A 16,261-nucleotide genomic window follows, 5' to 3' on the forward strand; every position below is an offset into this window, starting at 1 on the left:
TCTGGATTAAAAGTTCGAATATCTAGAATGAAAGTTTGAATATATTGAATAGAATCAGAAGTCATGGCATTGGCGCCATGTGCAGTGTAAAATAATAAAAACGATATGTGAAGGAAGTCATAGACACATTGGACAAAACATAAACACACACGCATGGATTTTGAAAGCGTGGACAGGAAGTGCTGGTTCTCTGGGGGTGGATGCCAATCAGTGGGGTCCAGCTGTCTCACCTGTGTCTATATGAGCGGCTCCCTCCGGGCAGCATGGCCGCTCTCTCTGCTCCACGCCTCCGTCGACACCTGTGGATAAGTAGCTGCATCGGCCCGGAACGGAAACTCTGTCTCCGGCTGTAACCATGGCCAAGACCGGCGTCTCCGACCCCAAGCCCCTGCTGGACTTACACAAGAGGGTGAGCCTGGGCAGCGCGCTCCACACATGTGGAACAACCATTATGTCTCACCAGGGTGCATTACTGAACAGTGTCTGAGGGAAGTTAAACATTTCCTGGGTAACGTTTTATTAGCAAGTCGTGTAGGACTTTTGTGTTTGAATAAATTCCAATGGATTTTAATCCATCATGTATGTAATTGCATTCAGCTGCCGTGAGTTTTCAGGGAGTCTCTGATTGGATGGTCCGTGTTGATGATCACAAGTGAATCACTATTTGATCAAGTTGATTTCTGTCCATGAAAAACATCCCGACATACACTGCAAGGCAGTCCGATTTAAAAAGAACCTTAATACGCAGGTTCGATCAAGGTGCTGTTCAGGGCCATAAAAAACAATAAAAAATGTAAACAATTAAATAATGAAGCCACAATTTGTTTTCAATTTAAATAAAGTGGATTAAATAGAATACGTGGGAAAGGGATAAAATCAATAGGATAAATCTCGATCAGAAATTAGGCTAATTGATGGAACAGTGTGAAATACAGGTTGAATAAAATGCAATGATGGTTTGTCCTTATAAAATAGTTCAGTTAAAGGCACTTTAATTAAGTTTTTAACCTGGTTTTAAAAGGTACACTGGATGCAGCATTCCTAATATAATCAGGTATTTGGTTCCAGTGCTGTGCTGTATAATGACTACAAGCTGCTTCTCCATTAAAGCTTTAAGGACAGGGATGATGTGGGCTGTCTCTTTAGATTAGAAACTCTTGCAGCTACATTTTGGAAGCGTCACAGGTGCAAAGACACTTTGGTATTCGTTGCGGTCATAAAGAATGGCTGCACATTTTTTTTTCCGGTGTCTAGGTTTGCAACAGTAAAAGATCTTCTTGTCCCTCCAGGTGGATGAAAGGCGGGCCCCGTTAAGAGCTTTGGCTAATGCCTGTGGACCTATAGACCGCTGGCAGCCTGTAGAAGAGTCCCGGAAGGTGCCTGTCAAAGTGGAGCTAGAATGCAGATGGGTACGCAGTCCGTCCTGATGATCACCTGAAACGTGCATCTTCTCATCTTACTTTCCCCAGCACATATATAGTCTTGGCATTTCCCATTTTCTCTGTCTTGCTTCTAACAATTCTTCTTGCAGATGTAATTTGCACTTGTGTAAAAAGAAAGGTGTTTCTCTGTTTACAGGAAAGGAGGTTATTAACGCAAACCAGTGAAGGCATCATCATGGGTTTACATGAAGACAGTCTGACGCACTCAGACGGTAGTGCAATCAATACCAATGATTTCCCCAGAGAAATGTTCCTTATTATGCGGATAACCACAATTTTCAACATTTATCATGAAATTATAGAATGACAGTTGCATAATGAAATTTAAGCAGCCATTTTTCTTCATGGAATTTGGGCTTCTTAGAAGTGTTTTTTTTTTCTTTGAGAGGCCTAAATGTGTTTCATGAATACTCAAAAAAAAAAAGAGGCTGAAACCAATCTGGCTGCATCTTGTGTTACACTATCTTGTTGTCCTTTCAATCTTGTGTAGATGTCGACGGGTGTGTGGAGGAGCACATGCTTCTTTACCCTCGTGGCCTGCCGAGTCTCCACAGCTTTCAGGCGCTGGTACCCAGCCTGCTGCGCCATGAAGTCGAGATGGCCCTGGAGAAACTGGGCCTCGTATGGGACCGAACATACGGCTGGGACATGTTTTTGGTCATGTTTTTGGTGAGACGACATGAACAGAGGTTGTTAAAGTGCTTCATGTCTGAGTATGAAGGACTCGATTTACAAGGGAGAACACTGTAACACTAAAGCTGTGTCTCAATTCAGCGGCCGCATCCTTCAGAGGACAGGGACTGTCTGGCTTCCTTTTGTGTGACGCACAGCCCGTGAACGCTGAACCCAACTACGACTGTCTGGTCTACAGAGGCTTTTAGTGATGGGCAACACCAGCTCGTCCTGCCCTTATTGCAGTTGCCTGGCAACATAGCTAAAGTTTGACATGAAGAGCAAGTTTGAATGCCCCTCTGTCTTATGTGTTGGGTTGAGTTGAACTTTGATACTCAGGCACTGGACGTCTCATCACCTGCCAGTGCCATTTCCTCTTTGGAAGAATGGCTCCGGGGATAAGTCGGGCTGGGAAGGATCTAACTGTTGGAGCTGAATTTCTAGGGGATGGAAGGGCTCATTTGTGTTTTTTTTTTTAAATGGAACTGTATTGTCCTCAAATGCAGTCTCTAAAAGATGCAGCCCCTGAATTGAGACACAGCTCAAGCTTTTACCATGTGCTCCTTATTTCCTGCTTTCATCCTACAGAGAACTCAAACACGGAACTTTTTTCCCAACGCTGACCTGCCCCGGCATTTTACCGATGCCACTCGAGGTGTGCTGGTAGACTGGCTCATTCATGTTCATGTGAGTCTTACTTTTAATGGGTTTCTTCATCCTCAAAGCAAAGTTTGTATAATATTAATTCATGTGCTTGTCGAAACTTGGTGGAAGGATGTGATATGGGTCAGTGAAGAACCCATTAAATTTTGGTCCCCAACAGGGGGTGGATCCAGGAACTATTATCACTTTCTTCAACATTATGAGACTAGGTGTTTTTCAACATTTTTACTGATTATCAGGGGAAAATCTGGCATATTTATGGAACTGATACAATTTGATGCAGCTTGATTGACTTTAAGGAAACTCTTGGCGAAGGTATGCGCTTTACTGAGTACTGAGTAATAAAATAATTAAATAGTTTTTTATTAATTTTTTCACCAGTGGATTTAAATTGTATCTATTTCCAACCAGGAAATGATCCATTTCCAGGAAGAGACCCTCTATCTGGCCATACACCTCCTCAACTGTGCATTGCGTCAGATTAAAGTGACCCCAGCCAATCTGCAGCTCCTCGGCATGGTTTGCCTATTCATTGCTGCAAAGCAAGAAGAGTGTCTCCTCCCTGAGGTACGCTGCCTCCACCAAATTACTTCTTAATGCATCAGACCGATTTCCCAAAGCCTCGTTCTTATGTCTTGGTTCTTCCTGCAGGTGTCTGGACTCTGCTACTTAATGGACCACACCTACACAAAGCATCAGTTACTGCGAATGGAGCGCAAAGTCCTCTCTGGGCTCAAGTTTGATTTTACCTACTGTCCCCCTCTGTACTTCCTTCTCCTTTTTGCCTCCATTGCTCGCTGCAGTTCAAAGGTAGATCTGAAAAATATTTTCTCAGCTTTAATCCTGTGTTAATTGTTTATTTACCCCTTGTTAAATGCCAAATATTTGACAAAATATTATTTAACCTGTCTTTTTTCTTCCTGTATAACAGTTTGAACTGATTGACTCTTCCTGCACTATGCACTGCAAAGTTTACAAATTTTGCGTTGATGGGATTTCGTTCAGAATTAAAAATGTGTGGAAATAGTGTTCAGACATTTCCTGGAGTTTGTCTTTTACTTATGAAGAACACAGCAGAAGATTGTCCCGGGCATATGCGTTCACAACATCAATTAAAATCAGGCGAGGTTAGGCACCTGGTTAGATGTCGGAGGCAGAACAGGACATGTAAATTATGTTCTGGAAATCTCATAATACCAGCGTATTCGGAGATATTGGTATATTTGGTTATGCTTTTGCGTGTTTTGATCTTCACTAACACACCCACTTGGTCGATGTGCATTTTCTGTGAATTTTCTCACTTCATTCTAACATGGGCTTCCTCTGACGTTACCAGGGGCCTGGCTGGACTGCAGTGCAAGTCTGAAAGGCGCTTTTAATTCCTTGCCTGTGACAATAAATTCTGCCAGTTACTGACGATGCACAGACCTATGCTGAAGATCGCAGGGGGTGGCGAGCAGCTGACCGTCACGGCTCTACGCGTTGAGCTGCTCCTAACTCTGTTGTGGGAGTTGTGATGCACATTCAGTGCAATTGGCTACTGTTTACAACAACTCCCATAGTTGTTGTAAACCATAGCACTTTTATCAGAAATGTGCATGTAAATATGAAGAGTCATGGTGTCTTTTTTAATGGAAGCGTCCTCAGCAAGTGAAGTCTGAAGTTTAATTCCAATCTGTCGTCTTGCGCCACCAGGTGGTGTGGATGGCTCGGTACCTGCTGGAGCTCTCTCTGCTGGAGGGCCAGTGTGTGGTGTTCCTCCCTTCACAGCTGGCTGGAGCCGCCCTCTGCTTGTCCCGCCAAGTCCTGCAAGAGCCCCCGACCCCGGAGGGAGAGGCCGCATGGTGCCTGGCCACCAGTATCCATGTCGGCAGGTGTGCACTCACCTTATCAACTGACTGTCTGCTATCACTTGACTCTGAGCAAAGACCTCTTGCCACAATGCCCTCATTTCCGACATTGTTAGCTCTGCAGTCATCTAGCCCTGTTTCTACTTTTGAAATGTATTATCCACTATCAATCCTCACTGTTTTGTGCGTTTCAGTGAGACTGCCCTGCTGACCATCATGCACATTCTGGCCAACGCTGCAGCCAAATACCAGACCTGTAGAACTTTTATTAAATTCTCCTCCCCAGAGACCATGCACGTCAGCAGACACCCGGGTCTGAAGATGGCCTCGGCTCTGTTGGGTGTACGTACTTGACATATCTGACTCACAGGAGCTTCACAGAATCCCGGAGCTTCAAGGTAGAGGTACTAGACTGTTATAACTTGAGCACTTGACTCCTGTGTGTTCCACGCCTCTGGATCCTGAGGAATTACCATGGAGAAGGGTGAGGAAGACGTTTGAAAGATTTAATGGAAATTGTTGGATAGAGAACTGCATGCAATACGCATGCATGTGATTTAGCCAGGCTAGTCGCACATGTGTTTTATGATCTTATCTTGCAGCCGATTTAAAAAAAATAATATTTTCATTGTAATGATGTGTCCTTGTCTTTTCATTTGTGGAAATGTTGTGGGTTGTCTATCATATCTATATTTGAAAATTTTAATGTAAAAATAAAGTCTCTGCTGCAAAGGTATCGTACTTCAGCAAGTTATTTTTCTCAACGTTGTGAAGTTTCTGCATTTCCACACTATGATTTCTACCGATCGAACAGAATGACTTCAGAGTCACTTTCCCACTGCATAACTGTAAAGTTGGCCACTCCCAGTTCCAAACCCAGTTTAGATGAAATAACGCCCACATCTGCACGATGAAGGCCTCGACCGACCAAAGCCTTGTTTCTAACACTAAGTAATACGGAAGAGGGCCTGGTTTCGTCTCAACTATTTTGTTTTCTTCCTTCAAAACAAGCTTCAGAGTCACATGTAAGCATGCTGACACAGCTGATTGGCTGTGAAGTTAAATAACATGGGACAGCTGCAGTACACCTTTACATGAAGAATAGTACTTTTTTCACGTGAAAGGAAAACAAATGCACACAAACTGGAACATCGATCCTCTCCTACACCTGCTCTATACACAGTGTTGGGGAGTAACGGAATACATGTAACGGCGTTACGTATTTAGAATACAAATTATGAGTAACTGTATTCCGTTACAGTTACAAATTAAATAGATGGTATTCAGAATACAGTTACATTGTTGAAATCAGTGGATTACATGACGGTACTTCTCTGTTTCACGAGTTTAATCACTGTCTCGTAAATCCACCGGAGGCAAAGCCCCCAGGAAGCAGCTGGAGACCAGGGCTGCCGTAAGAGCGCCCGGACCCCGGCGGCGTGAAGAAGCCTCACCGCGACCGGCTCGGGACCGTTACAGGCCCGGGACCGTGGCTCTGAGAGAGTTCCGTCGCTACCAGAAATCTACGGAGCTGCTGATCCGCAAGCTGCCCTTCCAGCACCTGGTGAGAGAAGACCGACCTGCGCTTCCAGAGCTCCGCTGTCATGGCTCTGCAGGAGGACAGCGAGGCACGCCGGGTTCACACCGGACGCTGAAGCGCCGCTAAAATAATATCACCCGTTGACCCAGAAGTATAAAAGCATATAGTCACTTGTTGCTCCAACATTAACTGCAACAGCGTCCCAATTTAATGTCATCCATCTTCAAGAACTTCTCCGCTGTTTGCTCCGTTCAATGTCGGGTGTCGAGGGTAAATTACGTGTTCTCCGCCCCCCCCCCCCTCTCTTTTTATCTTTATGACTGCTTGTGTGTCTGTATGGAGGGGGGCATTTAATAATGTGATCGGTCAAATTGGTAAATTTAAAACTCCAGGACAACAGAAGGGGAATACAAACTATGGGATGCATGCTTTATCATTTATATCATATAAAATATGTCATCAATATCGTTTAAAATCATTTTTCAGTGTGTTTCCTGGAGCGATACGCTCGGGTCAAGCGCAAAAAATAGACCCGACGCCGAAACGATCGCTGCAAGGCGCGAGGCAGCCTTGGCGCAGGGGGGGTTCAGCCTCCGGTGGGACCGGCACAGAGGTGGGAGTGGATGGGAGCCGGACATCCAGCGGGCCCGCAGCATCGGTGGAGAGAGAGTTTAAACTGCTGCTGCTCCCCTGACTATAACAACGCCGCAATCATACACTTAAAAAATGCAATACAAACCGGAAGTATTCCAAGTATTCAGAATACGTTACTCAGATTAGTTAATGTATTGGAATACGTTACAGATTACATTTTTGTGCATGTATTCTGTATTCTGTAACGGAATACGTTTTGAAAGTATCCTTCCCAACACTGTCTATACATACGAGCTCAGTCATGTGCAGGCTTTCCATTGCAACTGTTGTTCTGATCACAGGCAACATGAGTGTAGCTGGTGGTGTTCCTGGTGGAGTGAGCTGCGTCCTCATTTGACCGCCTATAGTTTTCCTGATCTAAACGTGACTCTTCATCAGTCTGCTGCTCTTTGTGTTCTTTTCCTCCACTACAGCTGTGTGCCTGCTACACGTGCGCTGCTCTCTGATTGGCCCCCGCGGCCTCCCGGCGGACCAATGGGCGCCGAGCTTCCTTACAGACGGCTCTCATTGTGTCTGGTAGGTGGTCCGCGGCCCGGGAGGCGGCCCCGGGTTCAGCCGAGGTAAAGCAGGCGAACACCGCGCGAAGCCCCGTGTGTTCTGCTGGTGCCTCTGAGCTGCTGCCCCCCCCCGCACCCGCTTTCATGACACAGCCTGTCATCAGTGTCTGTTTCGCCCCTCACTCTTTTTGTTTCTAAAACGCCGTGCCACCTTAAAACAGCGGCGTCAAGCTAGCTCGCGTTAGCCGCCGGGATTTCAAAACAAAAGCCTGAAAGTGGCGCCTGCTGGATAACCGCTCCGGTAAGTTCTGCTTCAGGGATTTAAAACCAAAGCGATGGATAGTGCTGAACATGATTTGGCGAGGCGACCTTGCTGAAAACATCGTCTTGTTTTGTTTAACGCTGTGTATTTTGTGTTGAAACAAACCGGATGTGCTGTTGATTTATTGTGACTAGCTTGAGCCACATTGTTTACATTGTAGTGGGGAAATAAAGCTGATTTGACAAAAGAGGAAAAGTAAAAATAGATTACTGTAGTTCTGGTTGATAGCCGCTACAACATGCTCCTGCTTGCTATATTAGCATGTATCCACTCCCTGAACTTGAGTATGAAACTGTAGATACTTTTATTTTAAAACACTTTGAGGTGGGCTTTGTATACATGACACATCATATATAACATTGCCTGTGATATCGTCAGATCTCGCCACTTTCTGGTCCTTACTTCTCCCGTCATTACATGTGTGTGTCTGTTGGTTCGCGTCTGCAAACATGTCGGAAGGAACAATGTTTCATGTATCTATCACTTCCCACCCCTTCCTGGTTGTTAATGTACGCTTGTGTTAGTGTTTACGAGCCGCGTGAGTGTAGGGGACAGACAGACAGACAGAGGGCTGGACTAAGAAGTGCTGTGTTGCATAACATGTGTGTGGGGGGGGGGGGGGGGAGGGCACCTAAGGACAGGGGGTGATCCCTTCACGGAAGCGTTCACCCCAGGAAGCCTCTGCAGCTTGTTTGAAATGCCTCATCTATAGATGGGAGTGTGTGTAAACAGGAAGATGTGCTGGTGATCAAAACAACGTCACCTAGAAGAGCACAAACCTCCCCCCAAGGCCAAAAAGACTCCTGAAGTTGAATCAAGCAGTCCTACAGTCCGTTTATGAAACCACATCAACATTCACTTGATCTGGGGTTTTATTTCAATCTTCACCAAATTTCACAAGCTGCTAAATTCCATTCCCTCATCAGTTTTTTTTCATCAGGATACACTTAGTTATTTATATGATTCTATGTTTATCATTCTCTGCTCAGCATAGATTAAAATGTGGATATCCACTGCACTGCCAGTGATTGTGTCCTCATCTCACCTACTTCCCTTCCAGACAAATAACTCAAAGCAGAGAGCGTGCTGCAGCGGAGCATCTGGTGTCATGCGAGGACATCTATAGGAGTTAGTCTGGCTGTTAACTCCCCAGACTGACTCAGCCAGGAATGGACAGCACAAGAATGCGTATGAAAGGCTGTTCTTATTAAGAAAGCTACAATCCCCTGGTTGTTTTGAGAAGTTGCATCTACACCTGAGGACAGCTTTACCTGAATGCGTCATAGGTAATTGCTTGTCACTTTCTTGTTTGCATACCACTAAGTCTTTGTGGTTGGATTTGTAGAACAATGGGATCCTAGTTACTTGAGCAATGTGTTGGCAGATTAGTATGTAATCCTGTTTTATCAGCCTTATAATCTCGTACTAATGTTAGTTTGTTTTATACAAGTTTAACCATCATACATTTTTGTTTATTTTTCCATTCCCGTTATCAGGATTTTCATCAATTCTCAATTCTTTTTGATAGCTGTCATGCAGGTTTGTGTGGTAGACAAAGTAGGACTGAAGTTTCCCCTACAGCGTTATTTTGGAAAGTCTGTAGCAATCTTGTAAAAACATTTATTGACTGTGATCCATTGTCTTTAGTGGTTAGCTTGAATTTCAGCATTTTATTTGGTTATGCTGAGTTTTATGCTCTGTATTGTCTCTGGTGTGCACAGCCTGTCATTGTGCATCAGTTGCCACTGTTTCATCCCCAAAAGGCAGACACACAACCATCAGCATATGCCATTGTAGGTATAGTGGAGAAAAAACATTGGAAATACTCTAATCGTGTAAAGCTGTTGTCCAATAGACGGCACAAACAAATCAAGACAGAATTTAGGCAAATCATTTATACAGCCTATCAATGAGAAGAGGAGCAACATAATATTTATTTAGGAGGTATGTGATACAAGTTTTAAAATATTAAAATTCAGCAGGAATATTAATTTGTAGGTTTTAGTGTTTTGCATCTAAAATCCAAACAAATAAAATGCGACCTATCCCGATGGTCATGAGTCTGTCTTAACATGCAGTGGGTGACGGGCACAGGCAGGGTACATCCTCTCAGGTCTGAAGTTGTGTTTCTATGCTGGCATTTACTAGCTGTGACTAACTGTCTCAGTATCATGTTTTTTCTCATTAGGGTACAGTATGCCAAAGGAACAACCTTGCCTGAGCGAGCACAGCCCCTGTGCCACATCCAGCAAGAACGCCAAAGATGAGCGCAACAGTACGATTCTGCTGGCGATGCGTGAAACTACAGACGCAGATGACTCCAGTGGAAGGGGCTCCCTCTGCAGCTCAGAGAAGGACTCAGGCTACTCTGGTCAGTTTTATTTATTTTATGTGGCAGAAATATAACTAGAGAATTTACAATTTGCCATGTTGGATTCTCTGTATCTTTTATTAAAGCTGGATGGACAAAAAGTGCCATATGTAAAGTGTAGGACGTTTAAACGACATGTAGGGTACCATGTTGATGTTTTGATTTGATCAGATGGAGACTGAAAGCAATGTAGCAGTTTTTAAACTTTTTTCCTCAATCGTAGGAGACAGATATTACTTGAAAGAAAGTCACAGACACTTTAATGAGGTGGTCAGTTAAAGTTTTGTGTCAATTTCTTTGCTGCCAATGACTGAATTTTTGAAGTCTGGGACCCATAAACGACGACCCATAAAGATGACATAGACACTGAAACACTAAACCTGCCCAGGTCGACTGAGTTCAGCTGACTGACTTTCCCAGTAGAGAATATCTCACTACTGGATCATAAAATCTCCTCAGCCGCTGTGGCTGTTAAAAGATCATTCTCCCGGTGCATTGTCCTAAAACAAGGCTAAGAGAGGCATTAACCGACTGATCTCACCATCTCTCTGCCCCTGCTGGGTGGCATTTAAGACCCTGTTCAGACCCTTTAACATCCAGGTCTGAGCTAAGTTCAGATCTCAATGTACCCAAAAGCGTTCTTGGATCCAATCTCTCTGACCTCATTGGGAGGTGGTCTGGGACGCATGTAGTCATATTGTTTTCCGTGTGTGAACGCATACGCATCCTGGGCCACATATCTCAGCTGCTGCCTCTGAGCTGCTACAGTTTCACATTAATAAAATATATTTTCACGGTTCTCCGTGTCCATACGTTGATTTGCTCTTGGCAAATTATCAACAAATAATGACTAATACATTTTTTAATTGGTGACATCTGAGACCTCTTTAAAGTCAGACGGGGTAAAAACCACATCATTTGGTCCTCATGATCACAAATGACGATCATGACTATTTGCATATAGTGGAGGGAAGTGAGATCTGATTCACGACACATTTTAATACCAAGTCTGAACAGGGCCTTAGGGATAGGCCTGGATGGGGAAAACACTTCCTCAGTCTGTCAGTGGAGCAGAACTGAGACTGAACGCACGACTCTGTGTTGTGAAGGTGTTTTGCAGCAGGTGCTGGGCCTTGTCCCCAATAGACGGCGGTTTTGTTTGTCATTTTGCTCTGCTACTGTCATGAGTATGTCAAGTATCACGCCAATCACGGAGAAGGCTTTCCTCATCAGCTTGTGCAACAGCATAGCATCCCTTTCTACGACTGCCTCCCCTGCTTACCCATGTAGGAGTATTTAGTAGTTCTATGCTATGAGGCTCTGTGTGTACATCGTTTAGGAATTTATGACAGCATGTTTGTCACTCATCTCAGCCCTTGGCCAGATGGTATGGGGAAAAAATGCAACGGTATCACTTCCATCTTGTGTCACAACAGCTCAACTTTCCCTTTGTACACAGCTCCTGAATAAGTCAGATTTCCTCATTTTTTGTTGTGTTTTCTTTGCAGATTGCTCAGACTGGCAGCATATGGATGTGGAGGACCAGCATAGTGACAGAGGAAGTGAGTGTGCAGAAATGTCACAACCTGGCCAGAACAGAGAACGTGGGCAAAGAAATTCTGAGGATTCCACCCTGATGCTTGCAGGACGTGAGCTCCCACCCATCAACATAATCGACAACATGGGGCTGAAGCAGGTAAGGCTGGTGTGGGTGCAGCCACTGACGTAGGGAAGCGATACACACTAATCCTGTGCTAATAAGGATTCTAAACTTAACGTTTACACTAAGCTATATTCTCAGGGCAGTGGACATAGAGTCACAGCACAACAAGAGCAGGGTTGCAAAGTGAAGCTTCAAATTGTCAGAGATGGATCAGTGTGACTGGCTCCCACTGTTGTAAGGGCCTGTATTGAGTTTTCTCATATGTTTTCTAACTTTACTCGTAATAGCCAGAGCTTTTGTAAAATGTATTTTGATGTTGAAAGTTAACAGCCCTGCAAGAAAATGTATGTGGACACCAACATTCTGTTATCAAGCCAATAGTCTGAATAAGACACTGCCATGTCGGATTAAGCTCATACTCAGAATAATCAAATTAAGACATGTGGACTATTCTGACCGTAGTTACATTATGTAGACATGTATACATTTTTATTGCATTATAACATCCCCTTCATAAGTATGTCAGTTACCAACTGCTTAATGTCACATGCCCTGGGTTTGAATAAGCGTTTCCCACAGAATAAATTAAATCTGTTGTAAAAATGGGAGTACACATGCTCACGCAAAAAGGTCACTCTCAGGCGCAACAGACTCTGAGTTATTCCCCGGTCATAGAGTGAAACAAGTTTTGTTAATGATAAAGAACTGTATTGATGCCACAACTGCATCTGAAACTATGAGGTCTGTGTGGATGGTAAAACGTTACGGAGGAAGCACCAATATGTGGTTGCAATGTGAGCTAGCACACAAATTGTGCTTCACACCAAGTTTGGGATCTGTTAGGTATAGAATGGTAAAAATGTTTGGGTTCATTATTAAATCTTGTTCATAATAGTAGGGATATTGCTGATTTACAAGGGTAAATGTAGTTTTTGAGGATTTTCTTTATTTGTTTATTTTTTATGAACTTATGCTGCCTCATCCTTTCTTTATAATTTGTTTATTTACTCATACCTTATTGGCCTATCAGCCTACAGACTAGCACATGTTTTTCTCTTTGGGTCCTTTTTTTCCTCAGTGTATCATACTTGCTTTTTTTCCCCTCCCAGACCCCCAAGCCGGACACGATCCAGAAAAAAGGTCAGCTACTCTGGAGAAATCAAAGCTGGGAAACTGGCAGTTCCGATGCTTCCCCTTTGCTCGTGTTGCCGACCACCCGGCAGCCCCACAAGCCCTTGTCCCGGAAGCCCAACATCACGGGCAAGAAAAGAAACGGCACATACCTGCCTATTTTCAACTCCTTATCCAGTATTGCACCACCCTCCAGCAAGAAGCCCCCAGATATATCTTTATCAAACGAAAAGCTCCAGAATCTGAGCGAGAATGTGTCCACCAAACATAAGAGTGAAGGTACACCAGGGACCAGGAGTCTGCTAGATCAGCACCTTAATAAGCAACCCAAATTAGCATTCTCATGCTCCTCTTCAGCCAGAGATACTGTATCGTCCTCCACTTCCGATATTGCTTGCTCTAGCCAGGGCTCTCCATCTGCGTCCACTGTGCACACCGCCGGCTCCTCCAGAGGACTTCACAGGTACGGCACCACTAATGTTAGCCACCGCCGTTTCCTCAACACATTAGAAAAGCTAAGACAATCTGGTTTGTTAGACATTGCACTGCGCACAAAGGAGCTGCTGCGCCAAAGCAACGCTATCGAGCAGGACATTTCGGAACTGCGCCAGCACACGGAGCTGCTGTGCCAGACCGCCAGCAACCCCAGCTGCGGCCTGAATGGTGTCACAGCCTGGGAACCTCTCCACAGAGCCATGTCCGAGTCCTGCAGCTACCCCAACCTCCAACGCCTGCACAACTTACAAACCCCGCCTCATCCAGATTCTTCTGGTCAACCAGAGAGTATTAACACAGTAGACGGTGAGCAGCCAGCCACTGAGAGCTCGGATGTGTCACCAGCTCATTGTCCCCCAGCCTTACTGGATCCAAACCAGAACTGTCCTGTATCACCGCATCAGTCGGAACAAAGCAGGGAGCTCGCCACCGGTGGGAAAGTCACCTTTACGCCTCCTGACAGTTCTACTGATTAGCACAATCTGCAGTGCCTTGAGGAGGAGATCCTGCCAGTGGAGAACCGGTAGTTATGTTTGGATATGATTTGTTATGTTTTATCTCTACTTATTTTAGAACGTACTGTACAATGTCATTGTGTTCCCAGTTGATTTATTCTTTTAACTGGAGTTAAGTTTTTGACATCTGAAATTTGATTTCATAATTAATGTGCTTAAGTGCAACACATTGCCAAGGCACCATCATCTATCACTACTGCAGACGTTGCAGAACCACACGCAGGAGGAGGCGCTGTCTGCCAATGAGCCACTTGATGGATTATGTGAAAATAAAATGTGTGTCCTTATAAGGAAGAGGTTATTTGCTAAAAATCAAGTGGCACTTGATGCAGTTATGACAACTTCCACGTGCAATACCAGGTCATTTGTCATTTTGCCTTCACAACTGGGAAAATGGGAATAGATCATTTTTGAATGAAAAAGTGAGTTGTGTCCCAATTCAGAGGCTGCATCCGCATTCTTTGGTTAGGCTCAGGCGTGATACTCAAGCTTGGCACATCTCGTTGTTTTGCCAACGCAATTTCCTCTTTTTAAATACAGTTACTCATTTAAGGCACAACGAATCCTTCAATTCCTAGGGTCGGAAAGGATCCACCTGCATCTTCGTTTCTCTGGGATGGAAGGATGCATTTGTTGCATTTAAAGGAGCCATTGAAATGGGACAGTCCAGTTTCACCACTGTGATGCTTTTGGTCTTGAAATGCAGCCTCTTAAGGTTGCAGCCACTGAATTAGACACAGCTATAGATTCTTATAAATTTATTTCCCTGAGCAAGAGCAGTCTCTAAGATTGGTGCCTACGAAAGAACAGAAAAAGGCTCCCAGAAAAATTGCACTTTAAGGAGGCACAAAAGAGAGCCTAATGCTGCAGAGAAACTCCTCCTGTAACGTCACAGACTGCATCACACTGGACTGCTTCAGGGACTTGTTTTCAAACGCTTCTCCAACAAAGCCTTAAAGACTCAAGTGATATTTTACTCTCTACGAAGATGCATAACTGTCACAGACTGTGACACTCGGTGAACTCTATTCATTTAACATACACAGCACATGCCTTGTTATAATGGAAGTGATTAACCACAGACTGGATGCCGATATCGCACAGGAGATCTGTTACACCATTTTCTCTCATGCAAGAACTCTCTCCAGTTCGATGATTTGCACAGAGCCACTAACTTTGTCTTGTGGTCGTACGTTTTTTTATTCATAGATGTAGCACCGTTTGCATCGTGAGCCTGAGAGAGTTTGACAGTGTTTTTGTATAAAATGATGTTGACTCAGTGATTTATATGCATGTGATATACGTGGAATTATTCTTCCACTATTTTGGGCTCATGCATATGACACACATTAATGAAACTGAGAGTGGTTTATGCAGTGCATTTTTTCATAATTTTAAGGTATTCAAATAAAGCAATATAAAAAATTACATCAAAATGTGACCGCTTCTGTTTGTTTTATGACATTTCATATACATTTTGGAATTTGAAATGGCATTTACATTTATTTCAATTATATATTCTTTAGTGTATTTGTCAATGCAGCTTTTTATATCTATTTTTGATCAAAATATGTATCAGAGGGTGTGACAGAGGATTTTCATTCCACATGAGGGTATGTTTTCACCTGCGTTTATTTTTCTCTGTTGCCAGGATTACCCAAAAACGACCAAAGCCATTTCCATAAAATATTGTGGAGCAGTGAGGCATGACCCAACGAAGAACCTGATCAATTTAGGAGCAGATCCAGAATAATCTGCAGATCGAAGAGTTTTTTCACTTACTCACTTTTAATATGGTGAAATGGAGTGTTTGCCTTGGTGGAGGTATGCACTCTCTGATTTACTGCAGCATTGGAGACTGAAATTAGTTTTTTTACATTCTTGTCTGAAAAAAAATAGAAGGGCATTTGGATAGCGTATACCTCCGATTGGCCACTTTACCACCATATTGCATATAAATTTATTGAGATCAAATGGATATACCATCTACATAGCAATATTATGTCTTCATTATCTACACATTGGTAGATGCTTTACACACCTAGCTCTAGTTGATTCTGAAATACTTTCCCAAATCTGGAACAGCAACAAATCTCACCTCTGTTAATATTAGCTATCTACCCATGCCTGACATTTTTCATAAAGGTCTCTGCATTATTTCTTGAAGTCAAAAAAATCAAAATAACATCCTCTCTCACAATTTTAAAGAAAGGGATAAAAACAAATCCAACCCTTTGCTATAAAATACCCCGTACCCCACCTTTCCACCAAGTGTCCCAAATATCTATAAAGTAGTTCTTTCATCTGCTAACAGACAAACACACAGCAGTTAAAAACCTCGTTAGCAGAGAAAAACATATTGCAGTCAGCAACCAGTCTGCTCGGTACCAGCATGTAGGGCCTTTAGATGCAGACACAAAACAGCTGAGGATCAGGTGAATCTTTC

At 43.7% G+C, this 16,261-nt stretch overlaps 2 protein-coding genes across 3 annotated transcripts; both read left to right on the forward strand.

The window, feature by feature from the left end:
* Window positions 1–355: 355 nt before the first annotated feature.
* ccnp (cyclin P) lies at window positions 356–4,981 on the forward strand. The gene is made up of 9 exons (XM_061073447.1): window positions 356–409; window positions 1,290–1,409; window positions 1,579–1,657; window positions 1,933–2,111; window positions 2,703–2,801; window positions 3,189–3,344; window positions 3,429–3,587; window positions 4,473–4,651; window positions 4,822–4,981. Exons 1-9 carry the CDS (start codon window positions 356–358, stop codon window positions 4,979–4,981), a joined length of 1,185 nt encoding a protein of 394 aa, XP_060929430.1.
* Window positions 4,982–7,380: 2,399 nt separating this feature from the next.
* si:ch211-132b12.7 (uncharacterized protein LOC564531 homolog) lies at window positions 7,381–15,222 on the forward strand. Of its 2 annotated transcripts, none has more exons than XM_061073361.1 (4): window positions 7,381–7,619; window positions 9,829–10,011; window positions 11,520–11,707; window positions 12,784–15,222. In XM_061073361.1, the coding sequence occupies exons 2-4, from the start codon at window positions 9,837–9,839 to the stop codon at window positions 13,774–13,776; spliced, it is 1,356 nt and encodes a 451-aa protein (XP_060929344.1). In that variant the 5' UTR covers window positions 7,381–7,619; window positions 9,829–9,836; the 3' UTR covers window positions 13,777–15,222. The 2 variants fall into 2 exon arrangements, with proteins under 2 accessions (XP_060929344.1, XP_060929345.1); XM_061073362.1 differs by lacking the exon at window positions 7,381–7,619 and adding an exon at window positions 8,896–8,926.
* Window positions 15,223–16,261: the final 1,039 nt, after the last annotated feature.

This window comes from Limanda limanda, chromosome 6 (assembly GCF_963576545.1).
Source record: "Limanda limanda chromosome 6, fLimLim1.1, whole genome shotgun sequence".
Classification (NCBI taxonomy): Eukaryota; Metazoa; Chordata; class Actinopteri; order Pleuronectiformes; family Pleuronectidae; genus Limanda; species Limanda limanda.

Coding starts and splice junctions, on each gene's coding strand:
- ccnp (XM_061073447.1), top strand. CDS start 356: ATGGCCAAGACCGGCGTCTCCGACCCCAAGCCCCTGCTGGACTTACAC. Junction 410..1,289: donor TGCTGGACTTACACAAGAGG/GTGAGCCTGGGC, acceptor TTGTCCCTCCAG/GTGGATGAAAGGCGGGCCCC. Junction 2,802..3,188: donor ACTGGCTCATTCATGTTCAT/GTGAGTCTTACT, acceptor ATTTCCAACCAG/GAAATGATCCATTTCCAGGA.
- si:ch211-132b12.7 (XM_061073361.1), top strand. CDS start 9,837: ATGCCAAAGGAACAACCTTGCCTGAGCGAGCACAGCCCCTGTGCCACA. Junction 10,012..11,519: donor GAAGGACTCAGGCTACTCTG/GTCAGTTTTATT, acceptor TTTTCTTTGCAG/ATTGCTCAGACTGGCAGCAT. Junction 11,708..12,783: donor ACAACATGGGGCTGAAGCAG/GTAAGGCTGGTG, acceptor TTCCCCTCCCAG/ACCCCCAAGCCGGACACGAT.